We start from the raw sequence: 25,101 nt of genomic DNA, 5'->3' as shown, positions 1-25,101 counted from the left end.
GCCATGGCTCACGGGCTTAGCTGCTCCGCGGCATGTGGGATCTTCCCAGACCAGGGCATGAACCCGTGTCCCCTGCATTGGCAGGAGGACTCTCAACCACTGCGCCACCAGGGAAGCCCCAAACTTTTATTTTTAATTGGAATTTTATTGTTTTAATAACATAGTTTTAATATTCATTATACAAAACATAGAATTTTACCTCCATAAAGAGTTCAGAATATTTAAATCTTCATTATTGTTGTCATTTCAACATATTCCCAGGTAATCACAGAAAAAAAAAAAAAAGAACAGTATATGCTTTTGAGTTAGCAAATCTGAAAAAAAATCCAGCCCCTCTTTACAAGCTGTGTTGAACAAGGACAATTTACCCATACTCTCAACATTTCAGTTACTTTCGCTCAAGATAATAACATTTTCAAATGTTATCACGAGAATCAAGTGACTAAACATCATGACATTCAGTAGTCATTCCACCTAACATTATTTTTAGCAAGGAGTACTTTGATTTTTTTTCTCTCTTATGTTAAGGGTACTTCCTAATTTAGGTTTCCAACTTTTAATCCCAAAAGAAGATACATGAAATAAAGAATTAAAGAATAAAGAAGGGTGAAAATGTTGACATGAATTATAAAACTCAATTGGGAAATTGCTGCTATTGTTGATGGCTCTTCTTTTAAAATTATATTATGTATATTATAAAATTATAACATTCTATGTTGGTGTATTGAAGTGATTATAATAAATAATTTTTGAAACTTATTGTGTTAAAAATAACCCACCCAGGTCTTCCCTGGTGGCGCAGTGGTTGAGAGTCCGCCTGCCGATTCAGGGGACACGGGTTCGTGCCCCGGTCCGGGAGGATCCCACATGCCGCGGAGCGGCTGGGCCCGTGAGCCATGGCCGCTGAGCCTGCACATCTGGAGCCTGTGCTCCGCAACAGGAGAGGCCACAACAGTGAGAGGCCCGTGTACCGCAAAAACAAAACAAAACAAAACAAAAAACCCACCCAGTCTCAATCATCAAGGTATCATCAGTAAAAATGAATTTAATGGTTTAAGTCATTCAGATTTCTGATGTGATATTTAGATTACTGCTCTTCCATTTACTTATTATGTGACCTTGGGAAAGTTACACCTGTGTAGGCTTGGTTTCCTCACTTCATAGTGGGATTAATATTTGTATCTACCACATAGGTTTGTTGAGAAAAAAAATAAAACACACAGAAAGTCTTTAGACTAGAATAGATTTCAGCTAATGCATCAGTAATTCTAATGGAAGCAAAGGTTCTCTGGACACATCATACCAGTGTCATGACTCCCATCCGATCCATTTCCCTGGCAGGACTTCGAGGGGTGAGCTTTGGTGTTGAGTGTCCACTGGGGGGAGATGAACTGGCCAGCGAAGAAGCTGTAACCGAGGCAGTGATGGAGGTACCTGGGTGGACCCTTGCTAAATTCAGGCCTTCCAGACTCACACTAGCCACTCTATTCTCAATTTCTTCAGCACGTAACTCTGTAGATTCTTTCTCTTCCTGAATTAGTCTGAAAGATACAGTTTATTTTTGATACATTTTATGCTGTTATAATGTTAATCGGAATTCACTAAATAAATAAATACTTTGTGAACATTTTATATCAAATCTAATATTTTCTTTTTTCCCTAGGCAATATAACTTTCAATAAATTCCAGAGATTTCCTGGCTGAAAATTAGAAAATCTTTCTTTTCAAATGATACATAATTCCTCCCAACTTTCATTTTGACCCCATTTCTATACTACCACCTGTTAAAACTCTTTTAAAACCTTGAGTGCCTAGTTAATTTCTGCCACTAATCCTAATCTTACATTTGTACTCAGGAACGAATATATGAGACTTTTAGAAACCCAAATCTCAACAAAGTCATTGAGTCTTACCTCCTATCCAATGAAAAAGTATAACTGATAGAATTCTCAATAAATGGTCATTCATAATTATAATTTGGCCAAATAAAACCCTGACTCAGCCAAGTTGCCTTTACATAAGCACCAAGCAATTTAATAATGTAGATATGAGAGACAGATAGTGAAAATTTTTTTAAAAAATACTGTTGCTATAAATGCTTTTGAGAAGACAAAACACTATTACTCTTTCTTTAAATAGGGAGAAGCTTCAAGAATATACATACGTTATTTATTACAAAGACACAAAGAATAAAGAACTTTAGCTGGGTTGCTTCAAGATCCTATTTAAGTTGAATCTACACACATTTTGCATATTGATATAATAAAACTGGGTACCAGTATAGTTTGTTTGAAAAATGGAGTTAGAAACCACCTCTCCTGAGATATTTTCCTCTTAACTACAAATGGCTTATTGTGATTTCCTATGATATAACCGTTAACTTCAAGGTTATGATCACTGCAAAGTTTTCTTTTTACGTATTTACTTTGGAAAAGTTTGGTAGTTTCTTACGAAACGTAACATACTTTTACCGTATAAGCCAGTAACTGTGTTCCTTCATGTTTACCCAAAGGATTTCAAAGCTTATGTCCACACAAAACCCTGCACACAGATGTTTAGAACTTTATTCATAATTGTCCAAACTTGGAATCAACGAAGATATCCTTCAGTAGGTGAATGGATAAATAAATTGGTACATATATACAGTGGAACAATATTCAGTGCTAAAATGCAACGAGCTAACAAGCCATGAAAAAACATGGAGGAACAATAAATGCATGTGACTAAATGAAATAAACCAATCTGAAGAGGCTACATATTGTATGATTCCAAATATATGACACTCTGGAAAAGGCAACTATGGAGACAGTAAAAAGATCAGTGTTTTCCGGGGGTTGGGTCGGGGAGAGGGATGAATAGGCAGAGCACAGCGAATTTTGGGGACAGTGAAAATACTATGTCTGTATGATATCATAACGATGGATACACATTATTATACATTTTCCGAACAACTAAGAGTGAACCACAATGTAAACTATGTATTTGAATAATATGATGTGTCAATGTAAGTTCATCAGTTGTAACAAATGTACCACTCTGGTTAAGGATGTTGATAATGGGGGAGGCTATGCATGTGTGGGGCTGGGGGTATATGGGAAACCATTGTACTTTTCCCTTGATTTTGCTGTGAATCTTAAACTTCTCTAAAAAATAAATCAATACAAATACTGAGGCAAATTTACTCTTAATTTTAATTTTTCACTTACACAAAGAATATGAATTCTGTTACTTTGAAGTTTATTTTCATGGTGCATGTTTTTTTAACATCTTTATTGGAGTATAATTGCTTTACAATGTTGTGTTAATTTCTGCTGTATAAGAAAGTGAATTCATGGTGCATTTTAACTTCACCCAAAGATCAGAATCCGAAAGGAAGGTTTAATCAAGTAACACAGTACATTATTAATGTTCAAACACATTCCAATGGAAAAACTGCCTCCTCTTCAAAAAAGAAAAAGAAAAAGAAATTTAGTACTTTCAAATGATTGGTGGTAAATGATTCCAGAAAAACCTTCTGGTGAGAGGCAATATGGTTCTGCTATACAAAAAATTGTAGTTTTAAACTCTAGGTATTCTATTAATTGTAAAGGAGAGTAAAACTTAGAGGAACTAGTTGAGTAAGAGATAGATTGTAGTTTAATCAAACAAAAAATCCAATGCTACCCAGATTTTCAGTTTATTTGGAAAACTCATCAAAGATTTCACCTTTACCTAATTCTTTTATATTGCTCTAATATCATCATTAATCTGTATATTTTTCATATATGTTTCTTACAAAAGCTGTCCTAATTTTATTCCGGGAATTTGTGAAAATGCACATTCTTATTCAGTAGGTGTGAAGCGAGGTCTGAGATACTGCAGTTCTAATAAGCTTTATTGGTGATGCCAATGTTTCTGATCTGATGATCACATTTTTAGAATCAAGGTCTTCTAATCACTTGAGACCATCAAAAATCATTGAACTCACCTGATTTCTTTGTTGATAGCATCCAATTGTTCCTGAAGCATCATGGCTAGGGTCTGGGCATCAGAATGACCACTTGGAGAGAGAAGATCCATTGAGCTAAAAATCGTTTCTCTATCATCATCATCAATGTCAGACATTTCTGTGTCACTTTCAAAAGGGTGGCTGCTTAGCACTCCAATTTGTTGAGTTCTATTCCATTCATGATCCCCAAGAGATTTCACCTAGATGGTAAAGGAACAATTACAGTATTTATCATGCTGCTCATTTTCAAAGCATTATTCTGAAAATAAAAACTAAAAACTTACACGCTTTTATAGCTTACTTGACAAAGGTAGAACTGATTATTAATATTTTAATTTATCATTTCAATAAAATAGTTCCTTGGTACTTAAATAATGGTAGGTACTAATTTTCAGCATAAATATCAATATTTTAATAGGAATAAAAATGATAAACTTCTGCATGATTTTTAGTTCAACCCCAATTCAAGGCAGCAATTACTTTAAAGCATCTATGTTGGCAACATTTTAACTTGTTTTCAAATATAACAATCTCTATTCACTTGTACTTTAGCATTTTCTTCTCTTATACTAATTAGGCTGAGGGTACGAATATTACCACTCAATAAATTACACAAGAATTCTCTCTCCAACATTCTAAGAAAGTATTAATAAAAATATTGTGCAGAGGTTTAATTTCATCTCCAGTGCTCTGGTCACTTAAATGCCTCACTGATTTTTTTAAACCCAAGGCATACTACAATAATTTACATGACTACGTTTTTAAAATGAATATAATAAATCCTCCATGTGAACAAAAGTCTTGAGTAACCAACAGACCAGTGCTTTTCAAGCTGTGGTCTGAAGGTAGGAGATGGTTGAAAGTAAGAGAGCAGTCCTAGATTTTCTGCTTTTAAAAAAATTGTTTTTCATTTTTGTGATGATGTAAAATGACTTCTGGGGGGACCACAAGATACTGCCCTGAGTAGTTACTTCAGATTTGAGGACCTGAGTAAGTACTTGTGTTACAAATTGTTTTGGTACCAAGTAGCACTAATTTATTTACCACATAAAACTGAGATGGATTTATTTATTCTTCGTTTGTTCATTTATTTATTTATCCATTCATTAGATATTGAATGCCTACTACAAGGGACTAACTTATACATGACATGTAGTTGCCAGCTAAAAAATCAAAGGATGTCAAAAGCCTTGTATAAATAAGGACAAGTAGGTTATATAGTATTTTGGACACATAAAAGAGGTTGAGGAAAACAAACTATACTTAGGGCACACAGGAACTATATATTACTTCTCTATAAAATGCAACTATATACTTACTCAACATATACAGCCTACAGATTTTAAGTTATTGACTGAATGAAAGACTGGCACTGCAGCTTATAATGAACAGTTTTCTATAAACACTTTCAATAGTGTGTGTACATTTTCCTCAAAGTGTTATTAAAACAGTAATTATTATTAAAATATGTAATTTTAATTAACAATATGAGTGCCATTGCTTAAATGCCCAAGCAAACTAAAAGCCCATTTGTTTGGCAATATGGCATAATAGATAAAAGTGTGGAATCTGAAATCACACGAATATAGGCTCAAGTTTTGACTCTATCACTTTAATGGCTGTGTAAGTCTGAACGCTTAAAATTTCTCAGCTTCAATATTTTCACATCTGAAATTAGTATAAAATAGTACTCAATTTACAATGTTATGTGGATAAATACTTGGGACATACTTGGTTCAACTTTTGGTACGTAGTAGGGGTTATACGTTAGTTATAGTTCTAAAAATATGTTATATATCACACCTGAAATTAATAACAATGAATTCTCTCAGTATTAAAATACTATCCAAAGTGGAAGAGTGCATTTACTTAAACCATCAAAGACTTGAAATAAAAAGTTTAACCTTTGGCTCATCTCTCCTCACACCCATGCGGCCTCTCCTTGGTCTTCTTATTACTTTAGTTGTTCTGTAATCAGACTGGCTGTCCACTAGGGATCCAACAGAATACCGCAGCTCAGCTGAGGTGTCTAGATGAGTTCTGGAAACAAGGAAAACATAAAATATGCTCAATCTCAAAACTTAAACTTTACCAGCAAATCACTATCCACTGCTTAATTGGCAGTAAAGCACAAATCCTCAAAGGAAGAAAAAAAAAACTTCAAGGAAGAAAATAAGTGTTGAAGTGTTGTAACTCTCAGAGGTCTCTTCGGAGGCTTATGTCAGAAACCCCAGTCTCAGTTTCATTCTGAAGGTCAAGTTCATTTTCTCTTTTTGGAATATTAAAAAACCTTTCTGTTTATTAATCATTATTTTCAAAAGCAGTAGTCCAATGGAACATGTTAAGATTGACAACCAAAATCCATTGGCTTACATTCCGACAACTCTTAGTTTGAGCTATTTAGTGGATATCCCAGTACATGCTATTTATCACTGTATTTGTTTTAAATATTCCTCATTAAGCTAAGAGAAAAATGTGTAAACTTTTGGGTCACAAAATTATCTATTTTCCAAAGTTTTATTTTTCAATTTAGAAAATCAACAAAATACTCAAAATCAGATTGGCCCAAGGTTAATAATCTTATTTTTTTAATAAAATAGGATATTTCACCAGAAGAGTTTTTCAGCTTTTGATAAGACATTGTTCCAAAAAGATTAAGAAAAATCTTCTAATAAGCACATTTAATTCTGAAATCTGCTTAGAGACGAAACAGTTGGAAAATTCTAACTGGAAAATATCGTCAGACTGGTTTTCAAAAAACATGATAATAAAGTACCCTGTAATCAAAGTGCACTAAAGGTTTCTCCAAATATATTATTTATATAGAGATTTACAGCAAATTCAGTTTACTGCTACGATGATGATGATAATTACAAAGTAACATGCTGTCCTATAAAATGATCCATCATCGTTAGGAAATATGCTTAAAGCCGTGTTTTCTCTTGAACCTGGGGCTCCTGCTGATCTACTATGCTTTCACTCTTAGCTCTCTTTGTGAACAAAGACAAACATCCCCAAATATTCGGCAAGATTATAAAAGGTTAGGTGAGGTCTGGGTTTTTGAAAAAGTAGAAGACACTGACCTAACTGATGCATGTCTTTGTTTTGCCAAATTGGACATTAAAGCAAATGAACTAAAGAATCATCCCCCAAATAGATGACAGCTATTGTTTTTATAGAAGTGAACTTGAGACTTAATCAAGCAAAATGGCTTTATTACGAATTAGTCATATATTAAAAACTAACCAACCAGGCCATAGTCATTAAGTGGCACAACTCTCAGTCTTTATTTATAGCAGAGGGTGTAAGTTTCATGAAGGCAAAGTTCAGAGTTTAGTCACTATTGTATGCTCAAGGAGGTATCCCTAGAATACAATAAGAACTTAATAAATATCTGGTAGGACAATGAATGGATGCAACTGATTATAATACAGTCCTAACTGTCTAGGTCAGAACATCCTAGCGACCTTTAGTCTGTGGCTGCTTAGGGTAATGTCTCTGTGGGTATCAGAGTAGAATTTCTAAAATTTTAACACCTCACACTAGGAGTATTGTTTTCTTGTTTTGTTTTTTTTTTCTTGTTGTTTTATCTCTCAACTCCAAGTCATTTATAAAAACATGAAACAAAACACAGATCTGGTCCCATCAAAGCCCTGCTCAAAACTCTTCAGTGTCTTACAAGGTCCTCTACCTGGGCCCCTCCTACTTTCTGGCTTCACTGCTAGTTACTCTCTGCCTTCTCTCTTCGTCTAGCTGTGCTGTCTGTCATTTTCCTCAAACTTATACTTTCTTTTGCTTCGAGCCTTTGAACATGCTATTCTTTCTGCCTGAAATCGTCTCTTCAAACATTTATGTGGTTACTATTCTTAAGGTCTCAGCTTAAAAGTCCCATCCTCATATACTATTCTAGCTCCTGGTATTCCCTCTATTATAACAGTCCTCAAATTCATATTCCTGCATTTTCCATCTGGAACATGTATTCTTCACTACCATCATCACTGTATCTCCAATGTCACAGGCTCACAAGTAGAAAGTACTTAATTGATCTTGAGAGAACAAAGATCTGAACCAACAACAATTGTAGAAGAGCCATTGCTTATACTTCATCTAAAGCAGTTACCCCTCACCTCTCTCTTTTTATTCAACTCTGTGATCTGTCAGAGGCAGTATATCCATATATCTCAGTTTTAAAATTATTCTTGGTGTACAATATTTTGAGAGGCACTTGCAGATGTAAGTTACAATACAGTCACTGGTTCCTTTAAACAAGGAACCAGGTAGTTTTCCCTCCTGAATCTCCTGTGACTCTTGAATATAATCTCACAAAGGAGCTTCAATAGATAAATCAAGCACGAATTTTCTTAGAGAAAAGCTGTTACCCATTTCTCTGCTTCCTGGGATGTCCTTCATTGTCCTTTCCAATTATCCAGATCCTACCCTTTCCCTTGAGTTGAGCCAAATCAGGCTTTCTCGGCCACTCTGGAACTCATTTTACTTTCATTTCAGATTCTAGTAGAGGATATTAGTCACTGATACTCACTTTAGCTCAACTCTTCTTACCTCCCCACCTGTAAGATCAAAAACTAGTAGATGAAGTTCTCATGCACTTTCTGTCCTCTTTATTGTTTTTTTTTCAATTATGTGCACTCAGAAATATGAATGTTCAAGAAATAATTGCTCTTTAATAAATATTCAGTTATCTCATTATAAATTAGCTATCTTAATAATTCCTATAATACTTTATATTTGTGAGTTGATTTACTGTTTACAAAACACTTTTCTCACTTGTCTCATTTATCTGCAAAGTAATCTTGTGAGATAGTCATAAAATATTATTTTATAAAAAATTTTTATATAATTCATGTAAATATACATATATATTTTATAAAAATTATTTTATATAATTATGTAAATATACATATATATATATGAACTTATTAAGGAAAAATGGGTTTTCCAAAATCAAACTGCTAGTTATTGTATGTTTAAGACCTAGGAATGTCAATTTTCTTATTTTTGGTCTAGTGTTGTTTCTATTACAATCCATTGTATCAAAGAATAGTTGCTCTGTATGTAGTTCCCAAGTTTCCCTGATGATCCTTCATTGTGGATTAATGTCACATTGCTAGGCTGCCAAGATGACTCACTAAGGTGATGAACTTTTAGACAACACTTCTAGAACTCTGTATTTCTGAGACTGAAGGTCAAAAAGACAATGAAATGGCCATTTGGTCTTATTAAAATATGTTTCATTTGTTGACTGAATAATGCTAGTTCTATGTATTTACTCTGTTGGTATTTTATCAGCTCTTTCTTTCTCCTTTACCGTCATCATCATCATCACCATGTATAAGACTGAATTAATAGCCTCAGATATATAAACCGTAATAAAACATTAGAAAAATAAACATTATTTTCAAAATTAAAGACCTACCTATTTAAAAGTTCCTTGGGTGTATTTATGCCTGCAGAACTGTGTTTCTTATACTAAACTGAATTCAAAATACTGAATTTTGTTCTTATTAATACTCACATTGAAGAGAATGTAAGCACCCTTAGGATTTTTTTTAATTTGGATTTTTCACCTGAATGTCCAAAAAATGCTTTACTAGATATTCATTTATTCAACAATATCTATTGAGAGTATACAATATACAAGGTTTCTTTTTTTAGGTGCTGAGATTATGGTACTCAAAACAGACAAAATATCCAACCTTTGTAGAGCTAACATTCTTAGGATAAGCATAAGACCAAGAAAAATGGACTTTTAGAAGTCTGTGGTGGTCAAAAGTTTCAAATAGCTGATACTGTGTTATCTATCAAATAAATGCTCAAATGGGTGAATCCCTCTATGGTTTTTTTTATCAACTTTAAATAAAAGGCTCTAAGCACAAAGGCAAATTATACGTGAATTATTGAGCTTGATCTGCCTATCTAGAGAGTAAACAAGGATCTCTTTGCTTTTTTTTTTTTTAAGATTAGGTATTGAGTCAAAGTAGATGAGTACAAACAAGTTTACTTGAAGTTTTTTTTTTTTTTAAACACATTTAATTTCTCCTTCCCTCTTTATTGTAATTAGTTTAACAAAATAGTCAGACACTAAGTGATCATACCAATGATGCTTCTTCAGCAAAATTAAACATTGAAAACATTTCTGCATGTAGAGAAAATGACTTTTCCTGGAAAGAGATGTAATTTCTGTATATATGGTTCCACTTCTTCATTTATAATTTATAATATATATGAAGACATAGCTCTATATATATTTAATACAGAATACAAAAGGTAATAATTTATATTTTTATTGAATATTTAAGGGAAGAATTACTGAATTAGAGAATTATTTTTGAGTGTAGAAACTGTAAATCAGTAAGGGATCAAAATAGGGCAATGCCTGCTGAGAAACAGGAGGTACTTATTTATTTTACTTGAGGAGATATGAAACCATAAGGAAATTCATAATGATTATTGGTGAAAAAGCTTTTTATTTAATGTTACCTTGATATTGTGGGTTCAATTAAAGAGCCAGTTCTCATTTTCAACTGGTCAAGTTCAGATCTCAGCTTTTCAATTTCTTCTGCTAATCTTTCCTAAAAGTCAAAGAGGCGTTACTCAGATGATATGCATATGCCAATAGTACCAACACTCAACTATGATAAACCAAACAACGAAGCTTAATGACTTTTTAAAAATGGAAAAAATGATTAACATATTTTTATTACATATTGTTAGACATGACAGCAAAAAATGCCTGATTTTCTCCTTGAAATGAAAATATGACAGCAGAAATCAATAAAATTTTATCTACATTCCCTAACATTCACTAATGCTAAGTTTTTCTAAATATATGGGAAAACTAAGGTCATGACCAGCTATGTATACATCACTTCAAAATCTGAGAACGTATAGCAGTTTAAAAAATAAAGAAAAGGTCTTATTTCTACAGTAAGTAAAGGATTTCAACCATCCTATAATGGTCGAAGGACACATGGGTGAAAGAGAAGGAAGATTAAATTAAAAGGATGAGAAAAAAATTATCACTTGATATGAGTTAAAATTATTAGCTCTATATTGGTACAATAATTTATGCATCTGATAATTTTCTCAGATTGGCATTAACAGTTTCAGTCTGCAAATTTATGAAGATGAGGGTGATCTTATAGCCCTTAATTAAATATTCATGTAAGGACTTAATTTTGTTTTTATATAATTATAAATTTTATAACATTATAAATGTGTCCTTCCAGATTTTCTATTGCTGTTATTTTTCCCCCTTTATGTGGCCAATGCTGGACATTTTACTGGACTCATACTTCTTTTCTCACCACAATTTTTTGTCAATGTGCCCTTTGCAATGTTTCTCTGATCTGATCTTTTTAAAATTCTTTCTACCACCATCTTACATTACACACGTTTTTACCTTTTTCCTGAATTATTTTACCAGCTTCCACGATGTATTGCTACCTTCAATCTCTTTCCCACACATTCCTCTGCTAGATGTATCATTTTATTTTATTTAATTTATTTATTTATTTTTTGCAGTACGCGGGCCTCTCACTGTTGTGGCCTCTCCCGTTGCGGAGCACAGGCTCCGGACGCGCAGGCTCAGCGGCCATGGCTCACGGGCCCAGCCGCTCTGCGGCATGTGGGATCTTCCTGGACCGGGGCACGAACCCGCGTCCCCTGCATCGGCAGGCGGACTCTCAACCACTGCGCCACCAGGGAAGCCCTACAAATTACTTTTAAAGCGTTTGACTTTTACTCTGAGTGAGACAGGAAATGATTGGAGGATTTCTGAGCAGAGAAGTGACCTGATCATTCTGATGGCTGTGAAATGGACTGATGAATGGGATTAGGAAGTAGAGAAGATAAAAAATTATTATGTTCTTCCAAAAACAGGCAAGAGAATTATGGCTTGGACAACAATAGTGTTAGAAAGAGAATGGCAAGGATATTGGTTGTATTTTGAAGATAGAATTAAGAGAATTTGCTTTTGGACTGGCTATGGGGTGTGTGATAAAGAAAGAGGTCAAGAACAGCTCCAAAGTCTTTAGCCTGCGTAGTTAAGAAAAAGAAGTTGTGATTTACTGACAAGACTGCTGCTGGTGGTGATTAGGTTAGGTGGTGGTGGTGTTTGGGGGGTTGGGGGATTACTTGTTAAGACTGAGATGACCATGTGTCCAAATAGAGATACTGGGTTGACTCTTGAATATATGTACTCCCTCAGGGAAGAGGAAGTATAGTAGGTGATCTAAATTTGCAAATTCTTAATTTACAGATGGTATTTAAATCCATGAACTCACCAGGGACCGAACATAGAGAAGAAATCCAAGGACAGTCCTAGGAACTTCAAATTTTAGAGATCAAAATAATGAAGAGAAACATGAAAAGAAGAGGTTGAGTATATGAAGGATATTTACTAATAATGGACTGTGAGTTAAATATAATCGAGTGAAAATTTGAGGAGTTATAGGAGATGTGGTTAGATGAGGAAATGTGCTCAGCTGTATGGAATGATATTCAGAAATGAGGTATGACCTGGGATTTGCTGCCTCTAGTGATTGACATGAAAAGGAATGCAAAGCATGGAATGATTAGTACTGCGGGTTGCCTGGGCAGACTTTTGGAGCTACAGGCTTGGGTAGGAGGTTGGGGAGTGGGTTCTGGGGATCTTACCAGAAGCACACAGAGCTTTGGATAACATAACATTCCATAACAGGATTAAGTCCTGAATTCACAATCTGTTTACACCCTAGTTCTTTAAACACAACCAGTCACAGCAAACTTCTGGTGATTCAGCAAATCAACCATCTTTGTTTTCTCTGTGCTATTGCATAGTTATCATCTTCTTCCCTACCATTCTTTATTTGTTAAGATCAAATGTGCCTTCAAGAGCCTGATGAAATGTTATCTTCTTCACTGTAGACTTTCTGAACTACTTTAGAAAGAATTAGATGCTATCTTCTAGGCACCATATTGTATTGCTCTAATACACCTATATTTTCTGGGTTTAAGGGTGTGTACATCCTGACCGTGGGACTAAATAGTTATTTTTTAAATTAACATCATAATATGTAGTATTCAATTCAGTTAAGTGTACAATTGTTCTTTCTTATCTTTATTCTCTCATCTTTTCCAATACCTTCCAAATGACATACTGTTGCCAGATCTCCTTCCCTTTCCTCCTTCCTTCCCTCCCTTCCTCCCTCTCTTCCTCCCTTCCTTCCTTCCTTCTATTACTCCCTCTCTCCCTCCTTTCTCTGTTTCCATTCCTTCCATCTTTTGTTTAATATACATCTATAAGTCACTTCTTAAGTTAGTGATTTTATATTATTTCATTTACTGATGCTGAACAAAATGAAATAAGACAAAATTGCTAACAAGAATTTTACATGTTAAGGAAGGAGGAAAACACATTGGCAATTACCGCTTTTAACATTTTATAATCTGGTCCTTATCTGCCTAGTCTGTCACATATCCTACAATCAGAATAACTGATTCCAGCCAAACTGTTATGTCCATTATTATTTAAGATATCAAAGTCACTACTCACCTCCTCCCCACTCTAAGTACTTGCAATCATGGCACAGGCACTGTATTTGAAAGTCTTGCAAAACAGTCCTATCTTAAAGCATTCTGAAGCCTTCTTTATAGCAGCAATGTATATTGATCTATCCTACCTGTAGTTCTTACTATCTTTCATTCATTTGACACTTGGCATCTGTGACTCTAGAACTCATTGTTTTGTGTTTTCTCTCCTCAATTAGACTTTTCAGGTACTTTAGAACTAAGTTCATGTTTGCAAATATAACAGCACAATTTTATGCACAGTAGGTATTTAATACATTTCTGCTAAAATAATATCTCAAACTAGACACAAATCAGTGCATACATTTTTATCCCATTTATATAAAGCATGAAAAAAGTCAAAACCATTTTTTTTCTGTTAGAAGTTAAGCTAGTGATTATCCTTTAGGATAAGAGTAGTGATTATATGCTAAGTGGGGCTTCCAGGATGTTGACTTTCAGTGTGTTTGGTTTGTAAAAATTCATCAAGCTCTCCCTATATATGTACACTTTTCTGTATGTATAATATAAAAGTTAAAATATTTTTAAAAGATAACATCCTAAAATTATTTATTATCAAATTTATTTTATAACAAAATATTCACCAATGTGAAATAGAAAACTGGGCAAAATGTAAGCTTCCATAATACCTTGTCATGCAAAGATTCTTCCAGATTCTTTCTGAAAGTTTCTGATTCTTGAATTAAAACATTCTACAGAAAAGAAAAAAAAACAGATAAATAATAAATAAAACAGAAAATAATTAAATATGTAGATTAATTTTTTATCACTCAAGAATCTTCTTTGATTCCTTCCTTGGTGCATCTATTTTTTTGTTTCCATGGAAACCAAGTTTCAATGGAATCTTTAAACAAGACACCTTAACATTTTTAGAAATACATAATTTAAATAGGAAATGTCATTTTGTAACACTTGATTGACAAATAAGATAAATAGTAACTTTTAAGCTATTTCTGACTGCCTCTTCCCAGTCTTTTTAAAATTTGAAATAATTAGGTTACTTTTCAAATGAGAAAAAGTGAATAAAAAGTAAAATATTAGCCAAAGCTATCATAGAGAAGAATTCAGATAAACTCATTTTTACTACCCGAAGAAAGAAGAAATTGTAAGATCAGATTTTTTTAAAAGTTCAATTTCTGGATCTTTACTTCAAATACATAATTAACAATTTCTAATAATGTTTAAATTATTAGATAAATAAAAACAAAATATTAGCTTTTTTAAAAACTAATGTTACATATCATGATGTGGAAATAACTTGCATCATAGATTTGAAAAAAATCCTTGCCATAAAAGTATTACTGTTGTAAAAGCTTTATGCTTTTCTTATAGTATTACAAAGCATGATTTAAAATAATGTATTCTTTTCACATTTATAGAGTTAAATTAAAACACGAGTGTGGTTATTGGCATGCATTTGGTGCTGAATGGGAAGAAGGCATGCCTTATGACTTCTTAATGGGTAAATTAATCAAACTACTTTAACATTTCATTGAAACATTTTTCCTATTTTGGTTTATTGTATGGAGCAGGGGAAAATGTCTAGCTTAGGTAGCGATTGGCATTCCATCTAAATTTCCAAAATGATTTCTCCACCTAGGTTTTAGTCCCTACCTTTTTTTATACTCTGGAATTGGCAACCAGCTCACTAGCTCTTGCTGGTCAGGTAGTCACCAACTATTAATCGGACATATTAACTGTGAATGAAGTTGTAGATTGTACAGAAACACTTTTTTGGAAACAATGCAGCTGAAAGTTTTGCATTTCTAAACTCTGTGGTGGGACTGACACTAGTGCTATTGGTGATATAAACTCACTCACATTTTGGCTTTTAGACTAGCAGTAGATTCAGTTACTTGAAACATTTGTATGGTTCAAAGCAAGCCTCCCCACACACTCCAAAATACTAATTTTTGTCTTACTCTTCGTCTTTGCATACCACATGAAAGACAAATGAAATATTTTCATCACAAAAGTGCAATATGTTTTAATACCTTTGTCTTATATGATCATGCTAATATGTAATATTTATATACCATGTAACATTTTTTATTCATTTAAAAATTGATCTTACATATTTTTACAGAAACTATTTGTTCACTTTTAAGAATATATCAGGCTTTTTTTAAATTAAGGAAAGTAAATGGATCATCTGAACAATGCAATGATTGTAGCAGAGTGTAATACAAACATGATCGTAAGAACATAGCTGATAATCATGTGATTCTACTGGTCCTTTTACCTTCTCTTCTAGAGCAGCCATTCGTTCCTTTAAGTGTAGCTGTAAGCGTTCATTGGATTCAGTCAGAAGTCTATCCACAGTATCGGATAATCTTTTGTTGTGCTCCTCATTCATTTTCTCTCTTTGCCTAGCCTTACATTCAAAAAATAAATAAATAAATTTAACATAAAAATCACTTAAAAATATTTGGGTTTGTTTTTTCTAGTTTTAAAACTGGATTTAATTTTATGTCTGTTTTGATTAAATTGGCAGAAACTTTTTTTAATGCACAGGGCATATCCATATCATTTTAAATATAACCTATAATCAAGAAAGACATTCAGTTCTTATATGTAGAATATAAATCCATAAACTGATGCTTGAGAGGGATGGTCTTAAAATACATACTCTTTGAAGTTCTTGATTTTTCTCTTCAAGTTGACCTTCTAGATGCCTCATACGTTCTTCAATGTTTCCATGTCTTTCTTCAGCCTGTTAAGAAATATGAAGAATGCACCTGACATGTAAGATATGGTTAACATTTTTCCTCTAAATAAACTGAAATAAAATGTAAAGCAAGCTACTACCAACCGCAAATGTAGTTTTCAAAAAATAAACTTTTTTTAAACAGGCAGCTGAACAGCATTGCTTGAAATGTGTCAGCTACAAAGGCCTGTTACATCCAAGCATCAGCAAAACATCGGAGTTATTTATGAGCAATGAAATCAGCCAAATGTAACATGCAGACTGTGCATGGTTTGAACACAAACCTGCCATTGTCCAATCTTAAGCTCCTGAAGCACTGAACTGCACAGATGGTCGATTATCAATAAATAAAAGTAACATAATTTTTACAAATGAAAAGAAAAACTTAGATGAATTCTATTTAGCAATAGAAAGTAAAGTCCAGTAGGACTACCTTCCTACGTATGGAGATCATTTCTTGTAGCTTAGCTTCCATAACATATTGATAATCATCAGATGAGGTAGAAGAGGTTGGATCAGACTAACGAGTCAAGGAAAAGGAGAGGGACAAAATTGAAAAATCAGAACTAAAGGCACTGACACTGAACAGAACATAGCACAGAATGCTTAAAAGAAAAATGTGACAGCAAATTTAATACTTTAATAGAATTTTATGTGGAAAGAACTACACTGATATCTGGTGAACATGATGAAGTTGATGGTTATAAGTGAAAAATAATGATATGCTCAAATAAAAAGCTACCAACCTAAGGTATGGAAGGTTAGTGATGGCTGGCAATGAAAGACCACTACAGAATGAACTAAAGCAACTCTGAAAGAGTCATGTAATAATTGGAATTATGGGAAACCAAACACTAGAATATGTCTCTGATAGATTGTTAAAAGTTTTATATTTTGGGTTGTTTGTTTGTTTATCATATTACTTAAAAATAATGGAAACAAAGTACCTCAATATTGAGGAGTAGGCCAAGCCAATGACTCAGGTGAAATAAATTTGGAACAAAATTTATTATAAACCCAGCTCTGTAGAAATCAGAGAAAAAGCTAAGCCACAGGGTTAATTATTATGAGTATTCTCCAATTCAAGCAGGATTGTTTCCTCAGCAGCACTGGCAAACTTACAAAATGACTTCTGGTCTCTGAATACAAACTATGGCTGTAGGTGTAGAACCTCAGCGCCTATTCTTAGACATAGCCTTAATTCGACATTTTAAATAAAAATGATTAGAAGTCCTCAAATAAAGTGAAAATAATGCTGTGAGGACAAGAAAACTTATTGTGAATTCTCCTGAATGATACTAGGGACCACTCTAAAACTGATTCTGCATTGATTTGTTGCTATGGAAACAAAATAGTGCCCTAAAGTGAATAGGCAGCACAGTGCCTTTTGTGAGCTAATGTTTGCCCAGTGCCAAGGTTAGTTACATGTCTTGGAGGTGAATGTCAGGTTACCACAGATGCAGAGTGTTCAACACATGTGACATTGCTGATAGCTGAATTGTATTAGTATGTTATGCACAGATTACATGTAAAGTTACATCAACATTTTAATCATAATTACAAGTTAAATAATCACAACAACCAAAGTACCCTATGTCAGGATAACAAAATTTAACTCCAGAGCATATTCTATTACATTTTATAAGTTTATTCTAAAACAGTGAAATGTACTTTATGAAAATATAGGACTATATATAAATATATCATGCAGTACCTGAAAAGAAATAGTAACCTATTCATGTATTGGTTCATATACATATGTACTATTTTATGCAAGAAATTCCAACTTAATCTATAAAATAAACATTTAACGGCTGTGCTTATGCAAATAACTCAACGTTTACATTTTGAAAGATTTTCCTTCTGATATTCTTATTTCATAAATCAGGAAAATAATGAAGAAATAACAAATAACCAATTTCTCTCCTCAACCAGAAGCAACACAGAATGCTACCATAGTCTTCAAATGCCACAAAATGATTTTATAATATTTTTTAAAATTTATAATTCAATTAAGAATATAGTAAATGGTTCAAAATGTTGCTGAAATTATGTATTTTAAATTCTTAAACATATCTGTAATCTCTCAAAAGTACATTTTAACAAGCAGTTAATGTTATGACAATTAATCTGGTGACTGACTCAAGGTAGTCAAGGCATGAACATTTCAATTTCCAAAACTGTTTATTCAAATATACAAGTAAGTCAGTAGGTCCTTAAAACTTCTAGCTGTTTCCATGTTAACTACTGAAAACACACCAAACATTGTGAAAATTCACTTCAGAGATTAAACGAGAATTCTGTCATGTTTAAATCACTGTTATTGTTGATACTTTTTATTGGTACTAAAAATGAATGAAATACCTTATGGGATTCAAGATGAATTATGTCCTTGCTGAGGAATATGCATTTTAATTAAAGAAGTAAACATCATAAATCATAAGAGTGGGATCCCAAAATGTTATTATTTAATTGTATATACACTCACCAAAGCCAAATTTTAAATTTTATCCCTAGCCATTATTCAATACCTCTTACTTTCTAAAAGCCTTAAATGAGCTTTAGCTACCTATTTTTACACACACACACCCCACACTGGCAAAAAAAAAGATATTCTTATCAACCAAAGAATAAATTCAGACATCATCTCTAAACAAACACTGGATCAATTTGCAACCACTATTGATTTATGTTCACCTTAACCTTAAGAAGCCTGCAATTTAAGCAACTGGTGTAAATACTATAGTCACATAAGAACAATCTTCTATATTTTGACTCCTTGATGCGATAGAGGGCTTATCTTGGTTTCACTCTTTAATGTGACAAGGCAATTTCCAAACGAGCTAAAGTTTTAGAAGAAAACTTTACAGTTTTCTTTTATAGGCAGAAATAGTTTTGAGAAGAATGTGAATATATCTGGAAATGGAGAAGCAATCAAATTTAAAGAGAGGAGGGCCAAAGAGAAGAAAACAATAGTGGCAGATAATAAAAGCAGAAAAAATACTTATAGGCCAATTAAAATATATGAAGGATTGTTAACAATATCATTCAAAATATGGGAGAGGGAGCCTAAACTAAGCATAAATCATAAATTAGTGAGAAGTCAAAAACATTATGACGTAGAAAAGACTATGGAGATCAATAATAAGACATTGAAAACAAATTGGAATTGAAGTAATGAATAACTAAAACCGGTTTTAGAGACAGTCCCTAAAGGTCTTGAGAACAGAGATAAGAAAATGGTCAAAAATCTTTTTAGCCATAAAGCTTGGGAGAGCAAATGAAGACTGATCTTCAAATGTTATAAAAGGGTTACAAGCAGAGGGAGTACACTGAAACTAAAATCTCAGCACCAGAGGCGTGTGAATAATGAATTAAATATGGCGATAATCTACAAACTGTATATCTGAAATAATGTTGATACACAGCCAGTCAGGAGAGAAAGCAGTAAAAAGGACAAGCAGAGTGAATTCTAACATTTTCAGACTTTTTAAGAGAGGTAAAACTCCTGAAAAGTGAGGAAATCAAAGGGGTCTATTCCCTTTTAATTCCCTTTCTATTCTCTTTTAATTCCAGATGAAGTGGAATTTTAGCAATATATTATCAGGTAGGAGTGAACTGAGGAAGTTACTTTGGGTGCATAAGTGAATATATGTATCAAATATGACCTCAGTAAAATAAAATAGAGGGAAAAACAGATGAGACACCTATTTTAAGTTGTTTTGTTTTACATTCTAAATTAAGGATTCTTAGGAATTTTTAAAGCCTCATATGCCAAGTATTATATTTTAAATTATGTTTTATTCTCAATCCATCAGAGGTTAATTTGGGGCAATTTTTTGCTGAATTTTAAATTGTGTTTTTGGAGGAGAGATTCCAGACTTTCTTGTAGTTTACTTATGATACTATTGATTATTTTACACTAAAATATTACAAAAGTTACTTTTATTATTTAGCCTCTTGCCTAACTCCCCCTAAAATAGTTCAGTTCAATAAGATAACTCTTTATAAAATTTCTTTATATTCCTCAAATGAAAAGCCTAAGTATACATATCTTAATCCATATTATAGTAATTTTAAATGTGTTTGCAAGAAAAAATAGCATATTACTACTACTATGTTTGCACTTTTTATATAATTTCAATAATATTTCTAAAATTAAATAAGTTTATATTTATTTTAGAAATCACACATCTCTGAAATTTCCAGAGTGGTTTATGGCATGGTCTGTGACTATGGAAGGATCCAGATTGTATCACCCTAATCAGACTAAAGTTTCATTCAGCTAGTTAGTCCAATACTCTACAACAAACTAGACCAATACTTTCTGCTTTGTCAACTGTTTGTCTTTTCACTACCTGTTTAACTACCCTATTTTAACTAATAGGCAACAGTTTACTATTCCTCTTTAATTATTTACTTTTCCAAAAGTAACTATATGTGGCTACTTTTATTTTGTTGCATCAATTGTTTTGGATAATCCCTAATGCCAGAATTTATAACTTGCAGTTCATGTATCTATCTGACCCGTTTACTGCAGTGGTGTGGAAAACAGCACATGGTAATGACTATGTGAACATCTAAAATGTGTGTAAATTTTTGAATTGATATTAAAAGTCAAACATGCTTTTAGTGACAAAATCTGTACTTTTATTCTAGTGACATGTGACTTTCAAGCAATGCCATTCCATTTGACTGTGAAAGGTAAGAATAGTCGTTTTAGCATTATAATCGTTGCTAAGTTCTAAAATATGCATATAATTGCAGAATCTAATGTCCATAACAGTTAATTTTGAACATTCTTCAGAATATTATTGATTTTAATTGGTTCAGAAGAAATTACAACTATTAAAATCACTTTCTGACTATTTAATGGCTTTAGACTTCTACAAATCTAATGTCTAACTTCTAACAAAATTTTTTCATACCATAGTCAGAAAGGAATCAACTGCTTATGATATCGCCTACATTTCTAATACTGTACAATTTATGTTGAGCTTACTAAATTATTATGTCTCACGTATATCCATATGTGCAAATATAACCATGGAAAATTAACTCTAAGGATGTGATATTTTGTTCGTTTTTGTTAATGTTTAAATAGGCAAAGGAATCATCATATCATATATATCAGTCATTCATTTCAACATAAATATGTGTAACATAAAAATTCATCTAAATAACAGACCAATAGAGTAAAGATTAAATAAACTTAATCTTCATAAAGCCTAAAGAAAATCTTCATATATTCCATTTTGATTACTAGTCATTTCTATAAGTATATCTAAGTTGACCAACTGTTTTATTGCAGTACCTTTGTCAGGGCTGCAATTCTCTGAGCCAGTTCAGCCTCTACTTCAGGTAAGGTCTCAGCTTTTCTCATAGTTTGCTGCAACTTTTGCTCAGCTAGCTCAAGACGCTCTTGTAACTGTCTATTCTTCTCTTCCATCTGAAATAGGGACGAAAAAAGAGACACTTAAATTGTCACAGTTAGGATAGCAAACACCAGTCACCAGGGGCTGTGGGCTTCAAGTCACTCTTCTAGAGTTAAAATAAGCTACTACTACCATACCTACTGTGCAAAGAGATTATTGTTCTCATGTTTTCATATATTACTTATCCATAATCCTTAATAAATTCAGCACATTAAAAAAAGAAAACCTTTTACTGACGGCAGCAAAAAGAAAAGAAGTTAATAGTGAGTATTAACCTGGACAAATGGAATACAACTTAGTACTAAGACTTCAGATACACCGTAATAGCAACATACTGAAAATCGTAACATTAGCTGGAGTAGGAGAGGGAATGTAGCATAATGATTGAGAGTCCAGGCTCTAGAGATGAAGTTGGAAGACTTTTCCTGTGAAGGCCAGATGGTAATTATTTTAGGCTTTGTGTATCATAAAGTCTCTGTTCCAACTATTCAATTTTACTGTTGTAGCACAAAAGCAGTCATAGACAATGATTAAATGAATGGGTATGTCTATGTTTCAATAAACCTTTATTTATAAAACAGAGCCATAGTTTTGGCACATGGGCCATAGTTTGCCCACTCCTTCTCTAGAGCCGAATAGACCTAGGTTTCCATTATTGACTCTGCAATTACCATATGTGTGACCTTAGGAGAGGATTCATGTCTCTGAACCTTAGTTTCCTAGGTATAATAATTGGACTTACTTTACTCCTCAGTATAATAATTGTATAATAATTATTTTACTTTACAGTATAATAATTGTACTTACAGGTGGTGGTTGGATTTAAGTGAGGTAATACATGTAAACTGTTTAGCACAGTTTCTGGTTCATGTCTAGATCCAAAGTAAATATTAGTCATTATTTTTATTATTATTAAGATAGATTTCTAGATCACACACTGAAAATCGCATCTGTTTAGTTAGCTTGGTTATAAATTTTAGAGAATGATTGATTACCAAAGAATACCATATTTTATTTACTCTATGTTTTGTGAGAATGGTGAGAACACACAGACCAGAACAAAACCAAGATAGAGATACTGAACCTGCCGTAGGATGGCCTCTTTATTTGCTAACTCATTTTCTAGTTTGTCATTCATGTCATGTATGGAGGTAGATTCTCTCTGAGCACTGAGGTAACGCTTCTCAAGGGTCGTGATTCTTTCTTCCATATCTTCCTTCTGTGCCATGGCCTACAATTAAAATAATTTAAAAAATCAGATTCTTAGTTTATATATTGTCTTATTATTTAAGTTGAATAGTGAGCTATAAAAGAAACTATTGCTTTCTTGAGGTAAATATTCATTCCTTTCTTTTCATTAAGGGGATGCAAGATTTCATGTGAGTTTTCTCAACTTATTTGTCAGAATTCTTCTTCCATCTTGGGTTAGCAAAAAGCTTTCTCTATCTGAGAATGCAATGGAGCACATTTTAAAACTCCTTACTGTAGACTTGGTATTCTTAGAAAAGAAGTGGCAGAAAAATTAGTTCATTACACAGTAGAAATAAGTATAATTATGGGTAGAGTTGCAAACCATAAAATTGGTAAAATGGTGGCTATAGTTCCAAATTGCAAAGGGTTTTTCAAAGAAGGATAATAAATATCATCAGTAACCTTATTGTCATGTATAAGTAAGAATAGCTCAGTGGTTAAAAGAGAAGGCAAAAATGAAAAAAAAAAGTAAATTTGAATCACACTCACAAATGAATTGACAAATTTACTTTGGAACTTAACCATTTCCCTTGTTTAATTGGAATATGATATATTCCAATGAAAAAGAATTTATAGAACTCAATGAACACAAATCTCTAGGGGAAAATCAGTTATTGGTGCAAATGAAGTGATAATTTTAAATACTATATTATTAATATAATATTAACTACATTAAGCAATAATTTTAAACCATATAATTCATAGATAACATGGAAATGATTTTATCTTCCTAATAGCTTACATGGGAATTTATTAGTAGGTAGATAACCTACTTTTTTGAGTTATTGGGAAAAATCAGCTGCAGAAGTGAGCATCTTGGGCCTGGTGTGGTTTTCTGATAATTTGGGAAGCTCCTTTGCATAAGGAGCCTGACATTGAGGAGATGGTGGTGTTTTCCATTTATTACCATCCAGGTTTCTTTGACCACTTGTTCCTAAGCAGTCTCTTTGTTACTCTCCTACAAGATCCAGAGTCAATCCTGCCACATGCACAGAACAGATAAATTCCATTCTAATTTTCCAACAGAAATAGAAGCCCTTAAATGGACAGTCCTTCAGCTTCCTGATCTTCCCTAACCACCATCTGGAAATTTAACTACATCCACATAAATCCTTAACCTCTATCTTTTAGTTTAGAACAGGTGTCCCACCTTCCCTCAAAGTTCAGTCATTATCTGTATTCTGGGTTTTATGCCTTTTCTTTTCTTTTCTTTTTTTTTTTTTTTTGCGGTACACGGGCCTCTCACTGCTGTGGCCTCTCCCGTTGAGGAGCACAGGCTCCAGACGCGCAGGCTCAGTGGCCATGGCTCACGTGCCCAGCCACTCCGCGGCATGTGGGATCTTCCCGGACCGGGGCACGAACCCGTGTCCCCGGCATTGGCAGGCAGACTCTCAACCACTGCGCCACCAGGGAAACCCTATGCCTTTTCTAATTCAGGGATTTGGTCACTTTTTCTCCTGAATTTTCAAGGTGCTAGTAGAGGTAAATCCCATAACAATAGCAAGAAGAATGAAACAGGCTTATAAAAAATTTGGTACAGATCAGAGGAAACAGAGATGATTCAAAGAAAATAAGAATGAGAATTCTTATTCTCATTCTTAAAAATAAGAAAGATAAATTATCCGATAAATTATGGACCATTGTCCATAATCTGAATTGAAATTATGAAACCAAACTGTTGGAGTGGGTGGAAAGACTTACCATAGCTTTAAAAATAAGTAAGCAAATTTATTTACCAGGTAATTAATAAAATCCTAGAAAAATAGAAAGCCATACAAAAGGAAATATTACCATTGACAATGACTACTTGGATCATTTGTGGAATTATTTACATAGTCATAATAATGGTAACACTGAATGTGATTTTGAGATGATTATAGTGGAAGGATGGGTGTTAAGAGAAAGGAAGGGAAAGAAGAGAGTTAAAATCCTCATATAATATAACAGCAAGACATAGGATAAGTTTAAATAAGAGAAAATACCAGAAGTAATGGCTAAAAGGGTTGAAATTAAGAATTTCAGAGACTCTCCACACCTCTCCTTCCGGGAGCCTGTGCAGCCCGCCACTGCCAGGGTCCCGGGATCCAGGGACAACTTCCCCAGGAGAACGCACCACACGCATTAGGCTGGTG

General features: G+C 33.3%; 1 protein-coding gene across 18 annotated transcripts in view; it reads right to left on the bottom strand.

The window, feature by feature from the left end:
• The window catches only part of PPFIA2 (PTPRF interacting protein alpha 2), a 475,760-nt gene that overhangs the window by 81,326 nt on the left and 369,333 nt on the right, over positions 1 to 25,101 (bottom strand). For 9 of the 18 annotated variants that reach the window (XR_009565609.1, XM_060306813.1, XM_060306805.1 and 6 more), the window contains 10 exons: positions 22,803 to 22,949; positions 21,598 to 21,732; positions 16,717 to 16,803; positions 16,206 to 16,289; positions 15,819 to 15,950; positions 14,206 to 14,268; positions 10,487 to 10,578; positions 5,893 to 6,028; positions 3,968 to 4,188; positions 1,304 to 1,541 (listed from right to left, as the gene is read on the bottom strand). Coding sequence is in view for 17 of the 18 variants with exons in the window: in XM_060306813.1 (XP_060162796.1) it covers positions 1,304 to 1,541; positions 3,968 to 4,188; positions 5,893 to 6,028; positions 10,487 to 10,578; positions 14,206 to 14,268; positions 15,819 to 15,950; positions 16,206 to 16,289; positions 16,717 to 16,803; positions 21,598 to 21,732; positions 22,803 to 22,949 (1,335 nt within the window). In the remaining variant the exon portion in view is untranslated. The remainder of the gene's footprint in view (positions 1 to 1,303; positions 1,542 to 3,967; positions 4,189 to 5,892; positions 6,029 to 10,486; positions 10,579 to 14,205; positions 14,269 to 15,818; positions 15,951 to 16,205; positions 16,290 to 16,716; positions 16,804 to 21,597; positions 21,733 to 22,802; positions 22,950 to 25,101) is intronic. The other 9 variants (XM_060306812.1, XM_060306811.1, XM_060306818.1 and 6 more) reach the window with 1 other exon arrangement.

Source organism: Globicephala melas, chromosome 10 (assembly GCF_963455315.2).
Source record: "Globicephala melas chromosome 10, mGloMel1.2, whole genome shotgun sequence".
Lineage (NCBI taxonomy): Eukaryota > Metazoa > Chordata > Mammalia > Artiodactyla > Delphinidae > Globicephala > Globicephala melas.
This window is presented reverse-complemented; position numbering and strand designations above follow the sequence as displayed.